The sequence below is a fragment of the Sander lucioperca genome, chromosome 23 (genome assembly GCF_008315115.2).
Source record: "Sander lucioperca isolate FBNREF2018 chromosome 23, SLUC_FBN_1.2, whole genome shotgun sequence".
Lineage (NCBI taxonomy): Eukaryota > Metazoa > Chordata > Actinopteri > Perciformes > Percidae > Sander > Sander lucioperca.
Genome location: NC_050195.1, coordinates 13,758,621 through 13,780,709, shown reverse-complemented (window position 1 = coordinate 13,780,709; position 22,089 = coordinate 13,758,621). Strand labels below are relative to the sequence as shown.

At 40.7% G+C, this 22,089-nt stretch overlaps 1 protein-coding gene across 1 annotated transcript in view; it reads left to right on the top strand.

Annotated features, from left to right (window-relative positions):
• The window catches only part of LOC116048944 (SCO-spondin-like), a 147,883-nt gene that overhangs the window by 12,880 nt on the left and 112,914 nt on the right, over positions 1-22,089 (top strand). The window contains exons 7-29 of the mRNA XM_035998115.1: positions 168-270; positions 1,017-1,175; positions 1,577-1,662; positions 1,971-2,096; positions 3,137-3,293; positions 3,487-3,739; positions 3,858-3,999; positions 4,105-4,240; positions 4,868-5,040; positions 5,169-5,387; positions 6,577-6,742; positions 6,893-7,145; positions 10,199-10,409; positions 14,521-14,615; positions 14,700-14,956; positions 15,035-15,169; positions 16,412-16,614; positions 16,737-16,864; positions 17,932-18,041; positions 18,199-18,348; positions 20,626-20,719; positions 20,818-21,027; positions 21,784-21,989. Coding sequence (XP_035854008.1) covers positions 168-270; positions 1,017-1,175; positions 1,577-1,662; positions 1,971-2,096; positions 3,137-3,293; positions 3,487-3,739; positions 3,858-3,999; positions 4,105-4,240; positions 4,868-5,040; positions 5,169-5,387; positions 6,577-6,742; positions 6,893-7,145; positions 10,199-10,409; positions 14,521-14,615; positions 14,700-14,956; positions 15,035-15,169; positions 16,412-16,614; positions 16,737-16,864; positions 17,932-18,041; positions 18,199-18,348; positions 20,626-20,719; positions 20,818-21,027; positions 21,784-21,989 — 3,772 coding nt within the window. The remainder of the gene's footprint in view (positions 1-167; positions 271-1,016; positions 1,176-1,576; positions 1,663-1,970; positions 2,097-3,136; positions 3,294-3,486; positions 3,740-3,857; positions 4,000-4,104; positions 4,241-4,867; positions 5,041-5,168; positions 5,388-6,576; positions 6,743-6,892; positions 7,146-10,198; positions 10,410-14,520; positions 14,616-14,699; positions 14,957-15,034; positions 15,170-16,411; positions 16,615-16,736; positions 16,865-17,931; positions 18,042-18,198; positions 18,349-20,625; positions 20,720-20,817; positions 21,028-21,783; positions 21,990-22,089) is intronic.

The window sequence follows — 22,089 nt, the reverse complement described above, 5'->3', positions numbered from 1 at the left end:
GTCTGGCTTTGCTTATGATTTGGTAATGTGCAATAATATGGGCAGTTTTTTAGAAAAGTAATAATGGAATTGTCTGCTTATAACTTGTAATGTATGTGTGTGTGTGTGTGTGTGTGTGTGTGTGTGTGTGTGTACATAGTAATGTGTATGTGGCCCTCTGCTTTCAGGCTTTGAGGATGATGCTGGGTCTAGATTTGGTTTCAATTCATCAAAAGGGCTTAGTGCTGAACAACCTCACTGTTCAAAATGGAGAACCACTCTTCCAGAACGGTAAACTATTTCAGGAAAGCTCTTTTTTTAGTTCCATTTCTTGTTAACTGGGCAACATGAGACTAGGTTAAATAAATTAAGTAAAATAAATTCCCCCCCTACGCTCTGACAAATTTGTATCTGCACTGAACCAACTAAACTGAGTGTACTTAAATCAACATTTTGGTTCTTAATAAATTGAAATTTAAATGTAAGTATCTTATAGGATCATTTGAAAAGTTTATATAATACTCTTTTTTTTTTTATTTAACACATCTTATTGGAAGGTAGGCCAATACATATATTATAGATTATAAAAAAATTAACAAAATACATATGATGTGTAACAAAAAAAGTTCCTCATATATTCAAGAGTACAGTGTTTTATGTGAATCCTGTTTGTTTTCTATTTACATACATTGTTAAATGTCCATGATGTTGGGTGTACATGTATATGCAATAATTAGCTGCATTTTTACAATATATCCTGATTCCTCTTGATATATATATATATATATATATATATATATATATATATATATATATATATATATATATATATATATACTGTATATCAACATATGGATGGATGGATGGCTGGCTGGCTGAATGGATGGCTGTGCATACTGGTTGTTTGCTTTCTTCAACTCCACTAGAAATACTATTCACTGAACTTACAAAAATGAAATGCTGTTGATTATATAGCACTACAAAGTAGAAACTTGCAACACAACACATTTTTTTGGTTATTGTTTTACTTCTTACAGGAGTGAGTGTTCATTGGCTGGGGGACTTTGTGTTTGTGGAGAGCGGCCTGGGAGTGAGAGTGAAGTTTGACCAGACCAACACAGTCTACCTGACAGTGACCGCCGAGCACCTGGCAGCCACCAGGGGTCTCTGTGGAGTCTACAACAACAATGCTGACGGTGCGGAAAGTGGAACAGATACAATAGATGCAAACGTACACAAAACAATATTATATACAATGTTAATATATTATATATAGCTTTTTAATTTAGGTAAATTGACCCTTTCCAATGTGAATTTGAACTTTGGGTTAACAGCAACCAGGCTTATTCAGTTACAGCTTGTGCACCCCACACACACACACACACACACACACACACACACACACACACACACACACACACACACACACACACACACACACACACACACACACAGGTACTGTTTTTTACTGTCTCTGACCCAGGGTTATTTGTTCCCCATTTTCTCATGATTTAACTTAGCTAACCCTAATTCTTCGATGTTTTAATGTTCACACACCTTTGCAATGCATTAGTAACCAATTTGTGTCATGCTATAGATGATTTCACCACAATGGATGGAACTGTGTCCCAGTACGCCGCCAGCTTCGGAAACTCATGGAAAGTTCCTGATGAGCAGAATGAGGTACTACACTGAATGCATTAAAGGAGTCTTTCACTGTTGTTGCAACATTATGGCTTTTTGTTACCACTATTCATTTTATTTATGAGACACCAGGTTGAGATATATGTGCTCTCTGAATACACACTTACAACCAAACACAGCATTTTGATGGTTCTGCTGCCAACAAAAAGCAAAACAACAACAAACCATCTGGTTGTAGGAGATGAATGGTTCACCAGCTGTTATTGGTTTAAATTCCGAGTTCTGTGATATTTCTACTGTATGTGTCCTCTGTAATTGAGCTTCTCCGTGTCCCATGCTTCCCGCAGGGCTGCAGCGATGCGGCTGAGCTCGGTCACAGCTGTGACGTCTCAGGAGACCCTTCCCTACGCAGCCGGGCAGAGTCAGTGTGTCACCGACTACTGGAAAACCCCTTCACACACTGCCGCATCCGGGTCAGACACACTTGATACTTACTTATCAACTGTTTTTTTTCATTCCATGGTAGTCCTTTTAGTTATGCTTTTTTGTAGTTAGCTGTAAATCAAAATGCTCCTGAAAGTAAACAATTGACCAGGTGTTAACTGTTAGAGCAGAAATGGGTTAGATTGCTGTGAGCCATGGGACTTTCTTACTGACTATTGAACTGTAATGACTACATGTAAAGCATTAAGTAACAGCTGAGTGTCAGTTGCAGAATGAATTACTAGTTTTAGTTCAACCTAAATTTAGAATTGTCTAGAAATATGTTTGAAATCTCTCTGGCTTTATCTTTATTTATATTATGTAGTTTATCTTTATTTTGGGTGTTACATGGGTGTTGTAATACCATTGCAGCTGATCTTGGCTTGGGGCTTAAAGCATAGTGCCTTAATCCAGTTAATAAATAAAGTGCCAAAAGTGAATCTGGAGAGGATTTGGAAAATGAATGGCCATTCCAGCCTGTAAAAGGCTTTTTCTGCATCTAATTTTGCAATGCCAGACACCTTTTCCAAAGCCGTAAAAGGTCTATCTAGAATATCTTGTCTGTTTATCTGGCCTTATCTTACACTGAAATTAAAGTTTAATAAAATTCTGGTTAATTATTTATGGGATTTCTCTATAGCCTACCTCACACTGTCTTTACTTGCCACCCATTATTGGTACACTCGTTATTTGTATGGTATCATATTGTAGTGCATAATATGCATCTTTGCATAACCTGTTTGTATGCATGTATTTTGTAAGGAAGGATTATTAATGCATATGACTGTTGCACACAAACAAATAATCCATCCTCTTACTGTCTGCCTCTCAGTAAGTCCACATAATAGTAATCAATACTGTGTGTGTATCTCTGTCGATTAAAGCCTGCATGTGCAGGAATACTTACATTTCCGACCTTGAAAACTCCTAGTTCAGTAAAATTTTCTTTTCTTTTTTTGCATGCAAAATTTGATGCAAGTGTACCATAAATAACCTAGAAGTGATCAGTTTGAGTCTTTGTGTCTTTCAGGTGGACCCAGCAGTGTACATAGACACCTGTCTCTATCTGTACTGTAGCCTGCCACCCAAAGAGAGAGATTCGGCAGTGTGTGACACCATGGCCAGCTATGTCCGAGAGTGTGCTCAGCAACACGTCATCATAACATGGAGGACAGCCACCCTATGTGGTAATGAAATATAACCATATTAGTATCTTGTGGACTGTGTGCGCAAAGCAATATTAATAATACAATGTAAGCAATCACAGTTGTCTTTAAGAGACTGGCAGCAGGAATGTAAAGTACACATGATGCTAAAACATGCAGCAGCTGGCATGGTCCTTTAACTCTGTTTAATCCTCTTTTTCCTCTGTCTTTCCAGGTCGTGTCTGTCCTAGAGATCAGGTGTTTTCGGACTGTGTGTCCCTCTGTCCCCCTAGCTGTTTGTCTCCCCAGCACCCCGGGCCTGCTGCATCCATGGGCCAGTGCAGGGAGGAGTGTGTGGGGGGCTGTGAGTGTCCACCGGGCCTCTACCTTCACCAGGGACTCTGTCTGAAAAGAGACAATTGTCCCTGTTTCCATCGCAGACGCACCTACCAGCCAGAGGACAGAATACAGCAGAGATGCAACACTTGGTAAGGGCTGACCGTTTGTGTGTTTCCTAAGTCCCTTTTCCCCCTATATTTCTCTTTCACCTATTCCCATTCTTTTCTTTCTGACTCTAAATCCTTCTGTCTACTTATTTACTCCCAGTGTGTGCAGAGCAGGCCAGTGGCAGTGCACTGGGGAGAAGTGCGCAGCTCAGTGCAGCTTAATGGGGGCGCTACAGGTGACCACCTTTGACAAAAAGAAGTATTCACTACAGGGAGGAGACTGTCCCTTTATTGCTGTGGAGGTAATATACATAACATGCAACCATGCACACAGTTATATACACTATGAGATGCATTTGTGTGTGACAGCCACTTCTCCTTTGTGCTGATGTTCTGTGTGTGTTTAGGACTTTGTTGATAGGAAGCTGGTGGTAAGTGTGCGCTGTGGGAAGTGTGCAGCCGGAGGAGGAGGAGGAGGCCTGGGTTGTCTAAGGGAGGTGTCAGTCACAGCACTCCGCACCACAGTCACCATCACAGACATTGGTGAGTTAGTTATACGCTGCGACCTGACTACTTATGCCTGTCAGCACTTTAGAGTTACATGATCATTTTACATGAATTGTAAAAGTAATTGTGATAGCATTACTGTCTGTTCGTAGAGAAATGAAATAATTCCGGTGAAGAGTCTCCATGTTGTTCTCAGCCGATTCATTTTTAGTAAATGGATCAGATCTGTGGGTGGGAGAAGGTGTTGTCAAATTTGAAGTTTCACAAACAATTTTTTTTTTTCAGGAATAATGGCTCAAATAACTTATGTCTAGTGACACACTCACAGAAACTCAACTCTGCAGGTCCCCTCAGTTCTATGGAGCCTTTATACAGTCTTCCTGTTAAATATTTTGATTTTAAATCACATAACATAACTTTACTGTTTTGGTTTCACTCTTACTGTATGCTCTCTTTTTAAATTGTTCTTAGGGTAAACGTACAACCTATCTACTAAAGTCAGAAACCTTTTCAAATTTCACACACGCTTTAACTTCTTATGAAAAAAACATTTCATTTGATAAATAAAAGCTACTGGCAAGGACTTTTAAAATTAGCCTTTTCATTATTTTTGAATGTGTTCACTGCCTTCTGATTACTTATAGTTGGTATTGTTGCTTCCAGGTACAGTGACATTGAATGGCCTGAGCAAACCGTTGCCTGTGGTGACGGGGGACCTGGTTGTGCGTAGGGTCTCCTCTTCATTTCTCCTCATCCAGACTTTTGGAGCCCAGCTGCTCTGGTACCTAGATGGACCTTTGGCCCTCATCACCCTGCAACCTGGCTTCGCAGATAAGGTGACCCTCACACCTCATATGGTTCTTTCACTTATTGAGTCCCAAAGTGGTTCTTTTTAACTAGAGAACTTGCACTTGTGCCATTGAGTTATTTCTTTCAGCTAAGAGTTTGAAATGCTGTATTTAAGGTGCGTGGCCTGTGTGGAACGCTCAACTGGAACCAGCATGATGACTTTACCACCCCTGAAGGCGACGTGGAGAACAGTGTGTCATTGTTTACAAGCAAATTCACAACAGAGCACTGTACTCTACCTTATGGAGCTCCACCTGACCCCTGCACCACATACACCCAGAGGAAACAGTACGCAGAGACAGTGTGCTCCGTCATACACAGCCCCGTCTTTCAGGTATACTTTGCACGGAGTGTGTTGATCTCTCCAAAGCTTTTGACACTGTAGATCATTGCCTGCTCTTGCAGTGGTTGCATAATATTGGCATTAATAATATTAATGCGTGTAAATGGTTTAAAAACTACCTATCAGAGAGACAGCAATCTGTTAAACTGGGAAGCTACAATTCTGAGTTTTTTTTATCAGTAACAAAAGGTGTTCCACAGGGCTCAATTTGAGGTCCAGTTCTTTTCACCATGTATATCAATAATACAATCTCATCTTTGGTAAACTGTCATGCCCATCTGTATGCGGATGACACAGTGCTGTATTATGTTGCTGATTCTGTTCATCTAGAAATTGAAAACATACAGCGTTCCTTTAATATTCTGCAAGAGGCTCTTAAAGAACTAAGACTTGTACTAAATGTTGATTAAAAAAAAGGTTTATGCTTTCTTCCAGATCCAGAGCTATAGATTATTCTAACCTTAATATTTCCACTATGAATGGACCTCCGATTGAGAGAGTCACAGAATATAAATATCTTGGCATCTGGATTGACAAAAAGCTCTCCTTCAAATTTCACATTGATGTCTTGAACTATGGTGATGTGATTTATAGACATGCATCATCTTCAACTCTTAAATCTCTGGACTCGGGCTATCACTCCGCCTTGAGATTCATGCCTTTGGTACACATCATTGTATTTTATATGAGAGTGAAACTCACTGGTATCTCTTTATCTATAAGGCTCTTGTTGGAAAAGTGACATCTTACAGACCTTATCAGACTCACTCTGCTGACTGGCTTCTACTTCATGTTCCACAAGCTCGCTCTGAACTTGGAAAAACTGCTTTTAGTTTAAGTGTACCCAACGCCTTTTGGACAATTTAGAAATCTGGTTTTAAACCTGCAAATTTGTACTTGTTACTGCTTTAAATAATTGTATTTTCTTTTGCATCCCTATTATCCTAATTTATTTATCAAATAATTTTCCAATTCCGAATGTTTTATTGTCTTTCTATATTTCTTATGATTGTTGTTCTATTTTTGTCTTTGTAATCTGACGCGATGACATTGAAAATGAGGGTCGCCCCTCAATGATCTCTCGAGGATAAATAAAGGTTGAATGTTTTAGGAGTGAGTTCATCTTAATCTGTCTCCCTCTCCCTTATTCACACATGCACCTCCCCCTCTGATTTTGTAGATGTGTCATGACGTGGTGGAGAGGGAGCCCTATTTCCGTCTCTGTCTGTGGGAGGTTTGTGGCTGTGTTCCACAGAGGACCAGTCACTGCACCATCCTCACTGCCTACGCCCGACATTGTGCACAGGAGGGCGTCGTCGTCAACTGGCGCAATCACACCTTCTGTCGTAAGTTGGGAGGCCATTGGTTAAGTGGTTACAGGTTACAATGGTAATACTGTATGGAGTTTGTAGAAATGTTCATACAAAAAAAATCGCAAACTGTACCAAGCAGTTTTACCTTTTTTCAAAATCTTTCCTCCTCTCTTGTCTTCCCAGCGGTCCAGTGTTCGGGGGGTCAGGTGTACCAGGAATGTGGTCGTGCCTGTGGGGTCTCCTGTTCAGACCACTTGAGCTGCGATGCTGGTGGTGGTGGAACGGGTCTTAGGATGTGTGTTCCAGGTTGCCAGTGCCAACCAGGACTAGTGCAGGACCACCAGGGCCAGTGTGTACCCATCACTATGTGCCCCTGTGTGCAAGGAGACAAGACGTACCAGGCTGGAGCTGTTATTCAAAACAACTGTAACACCTGGTATGTAGAAGGGAACAGCTTGTGGCTGAGGTTTCACAAATGTGTTCAAATCAGGTTCTTCCTAGCTAAAATACTCAATTTCTTACTAGGAGTGGGAATCAGAGGGTACCTCACGAAATGATACACGGCTCATGATACTACATACGATAATATCACGATACAGCAATTCTGCGATAATCAATATATTGCTAGACAATCCTTAAATGATACATCATGATATTGGTCTTACTATGAATACAAAATGCCTGTGAAAAGGTTGAGTGCAGGTTGTCTCTCTTTATTCATTGCAAGCACAAGTTTTTCAGTCTGTAAATTAGGATTACAGAACTAAAGAGCAACTATGGATCCAGACTTTGGATTTAAACGTCTTTTATTTTCCTCAACTGATGTCCGCCATCCCGTTGAAAACCTCTTTCTCTTTGGCCAGTTAACTTCTGTTCATGTTTCCCTCATTTATCTATTAAACACCACCTCTAGGAGCCATGAATAAGCGACACTGGGAGCAGGGAATCTATTTAGCATGCCTTATTTTATTTATTTAAATATCAATATTTGGCCCCAGCGTATCGATCCTCATATTGCACAAAGGACAATGATATATTGCCATATTGATTTTTTGTCCCACCCCTACTTCTTACTCGTCTTAGTCACTTTTTTTTGACTGACACTGCATGTCTTAGGTTTGAAACATTTGTTGAATCCGGTTTTGAATAAAAAAATAGAAGGCAACAGAAAAAACTAAACCAAACCACAATTTCAAGTTTTCTAGTTGCTACTTAGATTCGCTTATTTCACAGAACCTTCTTTGACTCGTAATGGCAGAATTTCACTTAGGTTAAATATTAACATCACTGCACAGATGTAGTACTCTTGCAACTAAAGGAAGCAGACATACTAAACTTGTCGAAAGTAAACATCATGGTAGAGGTTAACTTAGTGCAAGCTCTTACTGAAATCAACTGCAAAGATGATATTTTTACAGCATGTCATAAAAACTTTCATGTCTATCTACGTGCTGCTTTTATCTTGAGGTAACTGTGATAAAGAATCAGAGGGTGTAAGCATGTTTCCCCTATTGTCAGTAGAGCACAGCTACAATATAATAAATGCACAGTTTAATGAGTATGGTTCTGGTACTTTTGAATGAGCTTTGATCCCATGGGGAGACTAAATCTACTCAGATCAAGTGCTGTAAAGTCATAAGTCATTGAAATAGACCGTTTTATAGAAGGTCCAGTTAGTCTGCTAACTATTAACAAATCTGTCACTGTTTGAGTTTGTGGACAATGTGGAAGGTTAGGTATCACTGTCTGTTTGTGTACTATTGTTTTATAATAACTCTAACCCAAAGGTACATGATAGTTTTTTTATTATGAATTTTTGAATTTCATTCCATTGCCCTGTTAGGATGTATTTTCTAGGTGTTTTGTGGTGATGGCGGAGTGGATATGACACATGCCTTTGATATGGGAGTTCTGGGTTCGATTCCCACTGCGATCCATCAACCAATGTGTCCCTGAACAAGACACACTGATCCAGAGGTGTGCGACCTCTGATATGTAGCAATTGTAAGTCGCTTTGGATAAAAGCGTCAGCTAAATGACATGTAATGTAATGTAAAATCGAATGCTATAATCACATAAAACGTCTACACTTAGTAGCTTTAAGCGTATCCCCTATTTAAAGAATTGCCTTGCACTGAGTGTGAATAATTTAATATAATTTATACTGTTTATTGATCCCCAGTGGGGAAATTACAATTTACACTCTGTTTGTTAGAAATCACTACACACAGGCCTGAAATACACACACACATGCTCAGGACCTATTCATGCACAAATGGAGAGATGTCAGAGTGAGTGGGCTGCCAGTGCTGGACCAGCGCCCTGAGCGTTTGGGGGGGTACGGTGCCTTGCTCAAGAGCACCTGGCAGTGCCCAGGAGGTGAACTGGCATCTCTCCAGCTACCAATCCACACTCTGTACTTTGGTCCGTACTGGAACTTCAACCAGCGACCCTCCGGTTCCCAACCCAAGTCCCTACGGACTGAGCTACTGCCACCCCTATATAATAATGTGTGTTTGAATGACTTAAACGGAAAACTGTATAGGTATATGAGAGCATGATATCCCTCAGTGAGTCCCTATGGTGCAAGAACTCTGATGAAACCTCTCTGCTCCTGCTCCCGGATACAGGAAAGGTTGATGTCATTGCATCTTTTCACTAACCACATTGATCATCACTCAATAACTTACTAACAAAGTAGTAGTGTTAGAAAGTTACTTATTAATTTTTTCTCTTTGCATTACTCATTTTCACTGTGTTGAAACTGCTGAGATTGGCTGTCACTGTCCCTTGACCTGATTCATTGCTATGAGGAAACTTCAATGACAAGCCTTGGCTGTTGACTCCAGTGAAATGGTTTTCATCACACCTCATAGTACATTTTTTTGCTGTCTTATGTCATTTTAGATGAGATAAGATAAACCTTTATTGATCACCAGTGGGGCAATTCGGTTGTTGCAGCAGTACAACAGAAATTAATACAGATAGTATAGAAAGTAACAGAAATAAATAAAAGAGGCACATAAACTACTATAAAATAGAAGGAAAAATAGAGACTATATAAGAGTATTTGGAGACAAAATGACTTGATAAAGTGAGTGGTGCTGATGAAGTGACACTGTTGTGATGAATAGCAGCAGAGTCAACAAGTCTACGCAAGTGTACACCAGACTGATAAGTATTGGTACTCAGTGAATATATATAGTGCAAAAGCCAATGTAGATCCACATACAGTTACATCTGCTTTTTAGAATGTAATACGTGTAAAGTGAAACTTGAATGATCCAAAGTGAACTCTTCTTGAGGCAGCAGAGATTCAGTATCATGCTCAACTTTGTTTTATTTATCCACTACTGTTGAAATACAAACATGATTTTTGCTAAAACAGTCATTAAGCTTTAATAGCCTTTCATGCCACCTGACATACAATTAATTTCTTTCAGTCAATGACAGCTCTTATTCTGCTCTCTTTCTCCTCTCCCTTCACAGTGTGTGTGAGCAAGGGCAGTTTAACTGCACTGAGGAGCACTGTGAGGAGGTGAACCAGTGTCCAGGCTCTCTGGTCTACTCTCCACGCTCCTGCCTCCTCACCTGCTCCAGCCTGGACCCTCCTGGCCAACAGTCGGAGTCCAGTGTTCCACTGCCGAGCTGCAGAGAGCCCCTGTCTGGCTGTGTCTGTCCCCGAGGAACTGTGCTACTAGTGAGTGAAAACTTAAATTTTGGTCTCTAATCGGATATGGGATGAATGATATGTTTTTGTGAAAGATATCAAATGTTGACTACAAACCTTTTTCACAGAAGACATTTTGACTTGCCATAGTAGGCAAAGCACAGGTGTAGTTAATACATTTAACAAGGCTCTGTTCAATTGCAGTTTTCGAGTAAACCATACAGTGAGCTAGCATACGCACAATACCAGGAGCCAGCAACTGGTAAAGCTAAACCTAAATATCTTCAATGAAAAAGTTCCTAGTTATTTGATCAAACCTGCATGTATTCTTTCATTTAGCCACGTGTGGCAGCAGAGAAGCTGAAAACACAAAATTGACATACTATCACTAGACAGATAAAGCCATTAAAGTAGTAAACAAACAGTTGCTCACACATTCAACAGACATTCGCGTTACATTGGGGCCCCATTTCAAAAAGCGTGAAAACTCAGAGTTAGTTGACGCAAACTCTGGATTTGCAGTTTCACAAAGCCAGTTCAGCTTAACTCTGAGTCAGTTACTATGGCAACATACTCTGATCCTAACCTGCTCGCTAGCAGTTTTTTTTTCCAACTAACCCAGAGTTTCTTTCCCCCTTATAACCCAATGTGTTATAGTCTATATAGTCTATAATCTACCTCCTTGTGTTAAAAAAAGTGTGACTTTTTTATGAAGTCTTTTTATGAATATATAGGCTATCCTACAAGTACAAATGCAGTACTTAATATTTGTCATGTTGTTGAAACAAGTAAAATCATCCACCTCACCCTCCTTTAACTGATGTTCTAGCAGTTGTATTTCAAATTCTGTCTTTTTCATCTGCAGCAAGATCACCTTTTAAAAAAAATCTTTTTCTCCAAGTACACCTTGTACAGCTGTTTTACAGGGAACTATATATATATATATATCTATCTATATATATATATATATATATACACAAAGAATTTCACAGTGCCAGGCCTTTTTAATTTTATTGTAAGTCATGGGAAAATGCTAAACATCTTAGAGAGCCAAGTTAGGCTGTGGAATTGGATAGCCCCTTTTCCTCGTAATCCCCAGCATTGCTTTGTGTAAAGTGTAAAAAATAAGGTGCAAGTTTTATCAAGGTACACCATCAGTTAGACTGTTAGATGTAAGGTGTATACCTCAATAGGCCTCTCTGTATCTTCCATTGTGGCAGCTGACAATGTGTCTTCATCATCCTCCTGTAAGGAAAATGTAAAACATCTTGTTTTCTCTTCTCTAATCCATTATGAACTATCTGTGGAGTATTAAGAGTACTTACAGTTGCATGGTCTGTTAGCAGGCTCCACCAGCCAGATTAAACTAGGCCTATCTGTAACTGGCAGAAAAAGAATGATAAGTGCCCAACATAATTCAAATTAAGTTTTTACAACAATGCAGGCCACATCAAAACACACCAAAACACTAAATTCGTGTTGCTTCTGTTGCAACTGTTCCTGTTGCCCCCACTTTTGCCATAATTAAACCAAGTATATTCTGCTCCGTTACATATAGATGGAAATATTTGTGCTGTAGCCTGAACTATTTTGCACTTCAGAATTATAACCATGCACACACAGGTGGAATAGTTTTTTCTTCATATTTTTCCATTAATGTCACTAGGAAGCATACCAGTAGAAATATGTATTCATTATTTTTTTATTTATTATATTGTGTTCATTTGTAAATTTCTGGTATCTGGCAATATAATAACCATTATGGTGGGATACACTGGCTAAGCAATTAACAAAAATATCTGTGCTGACTAAATAGTTTACATGAGAATACATTATAATTTTGGCCCTTTGGCTGAGTCTCACCTCAGAGGGAAATGTTGTAATATTTACTGCACTACATTTATCTGACAGCTTCTGCTTTATTGCTTCAGGCTGGGCATGTTTCTGCAACAGCTCATTGAGTATCAGATACAATTAAAACTATTGAGGAAATATTTTCCTTTGACATTGGTCCAGTATTAAACGAGGTCGCTGCAGAAACATGCTACAATGTAAGTTAATAGGATGTCAATTGTCCAGCTTGTTTACGTTATAAAAGTGGTCGTTTTGCCGCTGACAGGCTCAAATTAATATTCTAAGTGTCTGACAACATTATGGAAAGGATTTCTGTTAAAGAGTAAGATCCTTTTTTAAAACAAAAAAATGGGCCGTAAAATCGTAAAATGGGCATTCTAGAACATATCTGAGCTCTGAGGCTTGCTCTGGCTGTCTTGAGCCTGTGTGTGTAGGGTGCACCACTATTTCATTCCAATTTCGGGTCTGTCAGTCACAGGGAAAACCGGGGACATTTCTGGGGACAGCTCCAGCCGGGGACAGGTCACCGAAACCGGGGACGTCTGGTCACCCTAGCCTAAGCTAAAAGACTAGGCGACTTAAGGCGACTTAAGGCGACTTAAGGCGCTAGACGCTAACGTAAACTGACTACTGTCTTATCACAGCGTGATTTATGATGTTAGTGGTGATAATTTCTCTGCAGGGTTTTGGTTTGTCTATAACAATACAAGTGACACCTTCCATCAGTGACATTTAATCTACTGTTATAATAATAAAAGAGCAGGTTTACACTATAACGTTAAGTGTTTGAAAGGTTATATTTTGAGTAATAACTGACAGGTATATTTGGATGTCAACTATCATTGTACTGAATGCACAGGATTCTTTTGAGTTAAATAGAAGTAAATACTTTTGTACCTTCAGTTTAAATTTTTCTGGTCCATTTAGCTTTGTTAATTATGACATGTGTCATTACATCATAAGCTTAAATGTAGTTTTTTAGGGGGCGTTTCACGCTGCAGGAGGAGTATTACTAACCTGACTCGGCCAGATGGATTGCTTCGCATTTGCTCGGCATATCCATCTGGGAACTTTCCGTTGAAGAACTTTTGGGAAGGGGCGAAAATACTACTAGCTAGTAGTTAGCTGATTGGATAAACCATCTGTCTATCACTAACCTGACTCCGCCAGATAGCTCGCGAGATCAGGACGGTCTCACAAGGCTAATTTTCTTCACGACTAGCAGAGCCAGTTGATATATCAAACTCTTGCCGAAACCAGTCGGGAGAAGAGCAAAAACATATTTTCCTCCGAGAAAAGCCTCGTTTTTTGCTCTTCTTTCAATGAAGGAATACTTTCTAATTCGGATAAAACTTGCGCGATAGCTACGCTCATCTCTTCCGTGGAAGCCGCCATGTTGTTTAGACTGAACAGTCGCTTCTCGTTGCGTCACACCTAAACTAGAGATGGTCTGATACCATTTTTTGCTTCCCGATACCGATTCTGATACCTGAACTTGTGTATCGGCCGATACCGAGTACTGATCTGATACCAGTGTGTCATATATTTGATTATGTTTTAACAACTGTATACTAGTATCCCTGTATGGATGTGATATGATTTCTATCTTTGTTGTCGGTCTGGCTCAGGTTAAACTCTTTGTGAAACATGAACAAACACAAACAATGAATGCCACAGAACTTTCTTTTATTATGCAGTTTGACAGTCAGTTATAATGGAAAAAGAACATAAATAAACTACTTTAACGTAGATTTTCTTTAGGGCTTTATTGCGTGGTATCGGATTGGTGCATAAACTCCAGTACTTACCGATACCAGCGTTTCAGGCAGTATCGGAGCCGATACCGGTTCTGGTATTGGTATCGGAACATCTCTAACCTAAACCCGCCTCAAAACCAACGCTGATTGGTCGGTCGTTTGGCGAATGGCTGCAAGTTTTCTCTATCTCAAGATGCCAGACTGATCTGCGAGTGGAAAACTGGAGCTCCCCAGATCAGGAAGGTCTTACGAGGCTAGAGTATTACAGCCAAACGGACACATGTCTAGGGGAATGAATTTTGTCTCATGCAAACCCTCAAGATTACACAAGAAATGAGTTGGGACTACAGTATGCCTGAATGTCAGCTCATTTATCGCACCATTGCTGTTGAACACCATGGATAAGACATTATATAGGGTTGATTTGTGTCTGATTAATTAGTGAACACAGATGATAGACCCCTAATGTGATGACCCCTTATGGCTGTGTTTTGACTAATGCACATCATGTCTTCCCCGGTTTACCTCAGGGGGATCAATGTGTTCTGCCAGATGAGTGCCCATGTCACCATAATGGTCAACTTTATTACAGCAACGACACCATCACCAAAGACTGTAACACATGGTAATATATGCAGTTATCTCATTGCACCACACCCCTTTAACATTTAATTACAGTATCTTAACTATACTTCATTCATTCCTGCAGTGTTTGTAAGGAGCGCCGCTGGCACTGCAGCAAGTCCGCCTGTGCCGGTGTGTGTGTGGCAACAGGTGACCCGCACTATGTGACATTCGACGGCCGCTGTTACTCTTTCCTGGGCGACTGCCAATACGTGCTGGCAAGGGAGAGCAGTGGTTTGTTCAGTGTAATTGCAGAAAATGTGCCATGTGGGAGCACTGGCGTCACCTGTACAAAGTCGGTCACCCTCAGCCTGGGAAATACCGTCATACATCTGCTGAGAGGTAGGTGGTGTGATAGGGGAAACAGAAGATGATGGTAGGAAGTAATAGGAGGTAAGCTGTATTGTCTCTCTCCTTCAGGTAAAGCTGTGACAGTAAATGGGATGCCAGTTAGTCTGCCAAAGTCTTACAATGGCAGTGGTCTGACTTTGGAAAGAGTCGGCCTGTTTGTCTCCCTTTCCTCCCAACTGGGGGTCACTCTGCTATGGGATGGAGGTAAGATACACACACATCAACTTCTACAACCTTAAATCATCTCTCACTAAACCTTTTCATGCTCAGTGTCATGTGTCTTTCTAGTCATTTGTTTGTGGATGTTGTTTTTATGCCTCCGCGCCATGGCCGGAAGCATTATGCCTTCGGTCTGCTCGTCCGTCCGAATGTCCATCCCATTTTTGCTAATGGGATATCTCAAGGCCTTGAGGGAGTTTTTTTTCAAATTTGGCACAGACATCCACCTGTACTCAAGGATGAACTGATTAGAATTTGCTGGTCTAAGGTCAAAGTTCAAGGTCACTGTAACATTACAAAACACATGAATGGCCATAACTCAAGAATTCATATGCAAATTATGACAACATTTCACACAAATGGCAAAAATTATGAAGTGATGACAGTTTATATCCAAAAGGTCAAAGGTGAACTTCACTGTGATATCACAATGTTCTGCAAAAACACTTTTCTAGTCATTATTCAACGCCATAACTCAGGAATAGAAGGGAGATTGACCGTGATCATATTTCACATTTGGTCGGAAACTGAATTAGTGACACTAATCTTGAGGGCCCACATTGAAACGATGTCAATTGTATAGCTCTTCTGTGCTGCCAGGTTGAAGATGTGTGTGAAGCATCCACATTTTAGAATTTGTAGCATTGTCTACTGTCATGCCTACGACGTTGTGTTTTATCCTGTTCCTCTGGTAGTTCACCAGCAGCTCATTGGGTTTGCTGATATTGCGCTTCAGGTGATTGTCGTCGCACAACGTGACAAAGCTCACTATCAGCCCTCTGTACTCGTCTGCAAAAAATTAAGACAGCATGTTTCTCACTGGAAATTATTCACTGGAATGGTATAAGTTAAATATATTGAAAACTTAAATTTCGCCAAAAAAAATACGCTAATACCTTTTTATCAAATTCCTTCACTACATATTGTATTAAAATCACATGGATGTAAACTGCAACTTGATTGGTTGGTGGCGGAGGCATACAACTGTGAGGCATTTTATTTTTTTTACTTATTCATTAATCCTTATATGGCTTTCTTATTATTGCCAAAATATAAATTTTCTATAGATAAGCCATTTTTATTGTAGAAATGTATTGGAGAGACAAATAGTTCTCCAAGCATATGTCTGAGGCTGTAAATGCTTTGAGGTTATTTAACTTGACGTTAAATACGTTAACGTTAACAAATCAGTGGTAATGTTGTTGGCATTCCACATGTTGTCTTCAGGTATGCGTGTATATGTGCGTCTGGAAGCCCACCTGCGGGGTCGGGTCGGGGGCCTGTGCGGTAACTTTGATGGGGACACCGAGAATGACTTTACTACACGGCAGGGTATTGTGGAGTCTACAGCAGAGCTGTTTGGTAACTCCTGGAAGGTCAGCCCCTCCTGCCCTGACGTGGCAGACCAGGACCTCCGAGACCCTTGTGCTGTAAGTTCAATACAGACACATTGTTGCAAACTCAGTTTTGATGATGAACTATCTTTTGCTCCCTCTTTCTCATACACACACATGCCAAAGAAAACTAACTTCTCTCTCCTTGTGTTGTTCAGCTGAACCCCCACAGGGTGACCTGGGCCAGAAAGAGGTGTGCCGTACTGACTCAGGAGCTCTTTTCTCAGTGCCACCCTGAAGTGCCCTTCCAGCAGTATTATGACTGGTGTGTCTTTGATGCTTGTGGGTGAGTGACAGTGCTAATCTACACCCTACTACAGTTTCTCGAAATTATCTTTTGAAAATATGGACTCTACTATGTACAGTATCTGTGCTCTATGCATGATGCTTCAGTGGAAATAAATGGCTTTCTTTCATGTGTGTGTGTGTGTGTGTCAGATAAACAGACACACCGACCGACAGCGCAAAGCAAAGGTCTCCTCTGGGTGACTTGTGCGTCGGTATCAGACCCTGCACACTGTTATTTGCTGGGGGATACACGCCCACTTGGGGCCTGTAGGCTCTCTGCTGACGCCCATAAACGTCCCACGTACAACAAAATAATAAGAAAAGAGCAAATACTGGCAGAGGGCAGGGTCTCTCCAGATACAGACACCTTTAAACACTTCTAGTACGTCATAAGAGGGATTATTGTTGTACGGGTCTATACATTGTTTTTAGGAAGATCCTACACATTATTACATTACATTACATGTCATTTAGCTGATGCTTTTATCCAAAGCGACTTCCAATTAAGTGCTTTCAACCCTGAAGGTGCAAACTCCAGACAACAAGTAGTAAGTGCAAGTACATTAGCTTTAAATAAGCAAAACTACAAAGAGCCATATGAAAGTGCAGCTTCAAGAAATATATATATATATATATTCATGTTTATCCGAGGTGTAGTCGGAAGAGATGTGTACCTTTTTAAAATTCTAAAAAACATGTTGAATTAATTTGTTTTCTAATGTTTTAAAACATACTTTGTTAAGTTTCAAAATGGGATGCCTCTTCTTCTGTTTATTAATATATTGGTAACATTTGTGGTCCATTTCTGCCACCAACTGGGAATATGCATAACTGCCCTTCAATCAGCAGAAATGTGTTTTTCTCCATCTTCTCGTGCATGAGCATGCATGTGCTTCTTCATATGTGCTTCTTCATAAGTGTGCTTGTACACAAACAGTTATATATTTGAGCATCAAAACATTGCTTCTGGTGGTTAAAAGTGTACAGGGTTATCTTGAATAGAAAGTATGTAATGTTCATATTTTATCATCAAACATCATTCATTTGTGTGTGTGTGTGTTGTAGCTGTGACTCAGGTGGGGACTGTGAGTGTCTCTGTACAGCCATTGCTGCCTATGCTGAAGAGTGTAACCGCAGAGGGGTTTACATCCGCTGGAGGTCCCAAGAGCTCTGTCGTATGTCAAAGACTCGCAATGCCCACACACGCCCACACTCACACAGTCAATCTTCAGCACGTGCACCTTTACTCCTGTTTTTCTGTAACCTTTGTTTTCTAACCCGGTCTTGCTGTATTTTTTATTTTATAGTCTCTGTTTCCTTTATTCACTGCAGCTCTGCAATGTGAGAATGGGATGGTGTATGATCCCTGTGGTCCGGCTTGCGCTCCATCATGTCCCAGTGTTCAGCAGAGTCCACACACCCAGTGTGGCGCCTTGTCCTGTGTGGAGGGCTGCTTCTGCCCTGCTAGCACGGTCCGACACGGTAAGCCAGATTTACCAAACTAATCCTGATTGTCAATGAAATGGCCAATTTGTTTGACGTCCTGTTATGTTCTTTAAAACCCCAACAAAGCACAAATAGACTTTATATTTCACGGTTACGGTTTTCCATCAGATTATTTATAGATATCAACATTTCCGACTGCACTTGAAGGCAGCTTTGTTTCAAAGGAGAGAGAGAGAAAGAAAATAGACGAGTGAGATATAGAGAGTGATTTGTTGTTGCAGGAAACATTCAGCTATTACACAAACTCCCAGGAGGTTTGGTGCTTGTGTTTCGTTTTTTACCCTCAGTGTTTCTTATAGCAGCGATAAAGGCAGTGATGTTTCCTGTTTCCTGTAAGTAGTATATAGCCATGATGTTCCACTTCCAGGATTGCTCCGTTGCTGTCGGAAATTCCACCGGATGTCACTCCTTTCGGCTGGATGCCCGTTACCTTCCGCTTTCTTTTTGTTGGAATTTGAAATTTACCAGTATATTTGTGAGGACTATGGTTAACTGCTCCTCAGATCTCTGCAGGGTAAATCCAGACAGCTAGCTAGACTATCTGTCCAATCTGAGTTTTCTCTTGCACGCCTAAAAATACTTTTGAATGTACACGTTCCACCAAAACAAGTTCCTTCCCGAGGCTATTTAGCAGCAGCACCGTGGCTCCGTCCGGCGCTTAGCACCGCCCAAGACGATTGTGATTTGTTTAAAGTAGGGCTGTCAGCATTAACGCGTTAATCGCGATGCGATTAAGGGCCGAGCATAACGCGTTCATTTATTAATTTATTTTACACTTCACTCGGCTTCGCGTCGTGCCTAACAGGCTACTATTTTGACCCTTTGCAGCACCATTACTCATCATCAAGCTGCGATACTTCCTCCTGCTGCAGGCTGCAGGCATGATGGAGAAAGACAGCAGCAACACAGTTCTGAATGTCGCTTTTTATTTTCCAAAACTCCCGGATGGCTCGTAGACAAGTCGAAAGCCACATGCACATTGTGTAAAGCCGAATTAAAATATCACAGAAGCACGTCAAGCTTGAGCTACCACCTACGAGCTAATTAACGTGACTCAGGTTGATGCTACCCACTAGCATGCTACCCACTCAGGCAAAGCACTATTTTGGAGAGTGCTACTTGCCGACCTGTGGATGAAACCAAATCCAAAAAAATGACTACAGTCAGTTACTGTTTTTTAGTTAGGTACTTGGAGGAATTGTGCAATAATGACAGATTCACACATTTTTCTTTAGTTTACATTAAATAAATAATTACAAATACAAATCTTAAAGTAAAGTTCATAAAGTCACTTTCTTTGCATTAATTTGATTCCCAATCAAGATACACTGGTAAGAATTGCTTTCCATTGTTAATATGTACTTAAAAACTGTTCTGAAATGCAAAATAATAGAATTTTAATCATGTGATAATATATGCGATTAATCGCAATTAACTATAGAAATTCAACGATTAATTGCGATTTAAAAAAAAGGAATCGTTTGATAGCCCTAGTTTAAAGAAATGCCAATAAACCAGAGCACGTTTTTCTCCCATTGCAGAATGCTGTGTGGACTAGCCAGACCTTCCTCCGCAGCGCTGTGGAGAAAGCGAGACTATACTGTATGAGATTCTTACACCGCCTCAAACCATAGCTCAAAACACACCGACAAGTCTGATCTCCAATTACATGATTGGCCAGCGCAGCGTAACGTGGGGTTGCATCCAAAAGTTGAGTCAGTTTCAACTTTTCCCCCCAGGTCCGCTGCATTTTTTTTTACCTAAACGCACTACACCCTTTCAAAATGAATGGATAGACCTGCGTTTTTGCCGGACTGTCTGATGGCCGACGCAGGCAGTCTGATCGCGGCCTTAGACCATGACAAGGTATCTGCAAAACTAAAAGTAGGTTTTCCTTGAAATTGTCAATGTGTATATACATAATTTCCAGAGGATGAATTTTGGTGACTCCTTGATATTTTCTCTGGCACCACCAATAGGCCAGAACATCAAAACATAATGGATCAGAATCCACTGAACACTTCCATGCTTCCTAGCAGATGAACCTTTTTTGTTTTGGACACACCATGAACATTGCCACCATTCTACCCTCATAGCAAAATGTCAAATTTGCAAACAAGATGGCATAAAAGAAAGTCTCTTGATTTTAATGAGCCCATTATTCTTTTTGTTTTGAGTCACCCTCAGGACTAACTTTCTTGCCTTACAACTGGCAAAGCTCTAGAAGAATTGTCAGTGTTTTCTGTTTTACAGGCGACAGCTGTGTAGCTCCCATTAAATGTCCATGTGAGTGGGAGGGCTCCATGTTTCCACCTGGAACTACCATCACTCAACACTGCCAAAACTGGTCAGTCAAATTAAATGCTTATGAATGTATATTCCACTCCCTTTCCTATAACAATCAAAATTGAAGTCAGAGGGGTTTCTTTGCCTTTGTGTGTCCAGTTCCTGTGAGGATGGTGTGTGGCAGTGTAAAGGTGTGGCTTGCCCTCCTGCCCCCCCACCCTGTCTGGAATCAGAGTTTACCTGTGCAGGGGGGCGCTGCATCCCCTCCCAGTGGGTGTGTGACAACGAGAATGACTGCGGCGACGGTTCAGATGAGATCTGCCCAGCCACCTGCTCTCCAGACCAATTCCGCTGTAGCAGCACACCAAGGTGAATCCAAACTCACTTTAGTTTATCACCATGCACAGTTTCTACGTGTGGATATATTAAGGAAGACTAGTAACTAGGGAATTAAGATCAAATACGATGATGAATCAACCATGAAGTTATGCTGAACGTCTGGAGCAAACTTCCTCATTTAACAGCTAAACAGTACACTAAATATATGTTTTTTAAAGATTATTTTTTGGGCATTTTAGGCCTTTATTTTGATAGGACAGCTGAAGACATGAAAGGGGAGAGAAACGGGGGAATGACATGCAGCAAAGGGCCGCAGGCCAGAGTCGAACCCAGGCCCACTGCATCGAGGAGTAAACCTCTATATATGGGCGCCATCTACAACTGAGCTATCTGGGCGCCCACTAAGTATATGTTTCTGAAAACATTTGAGACGAAAAACAGGCAATGCAGTAACAGAATCTTGATCCATACTATCAAAATATAGTGACAGTTTGCAAATGTGACAATTTTTTTTTAAAGTTACTAACTGTGGCTTTAAAGGCTCTGCTCAGGCATGTTGAACAAAGTTTAGAATTTAAGTGTTGGCATGCTAGCATATTATCACACTACTATTTTAACCTTAACATTACATGTAAGTTACAACCCAGAATGTTAACTTGGTAATGTGAAATTACATGCTAAACATCAGCATGTTAATTTCCAACAGATTGCCAAATGTTTTTTGCACTTTGCTGCTAGAATGAAATCCCTGTAGTGAATAAAGTGAATTGACCCGAATCTCTACAGCGGACCATGTTTGAACCTGGCTCTGCGTTGTGATGGCCACCCAGACTGTGGTGACCAATCAGATGAAGAGTTCTGCGGACCTGCCACCCCCATCCCCCTGTGCCCACCGGGGGAGTTTCAGTGCGCCAATGGAAAGTGCCTGCCAGCCAGCCGTGTGTGTGACGGACGGCTGGACTGTGGTTTCGCTGATGGGTCTGATGAGCAAGGTAATCTATCACTCTATCCAGCAATATACACTATACAAAGTCAGCTTTATTGACAAACTATCAAACAAAAAACTGTCTACATGACTTTATCAAAGAAAGG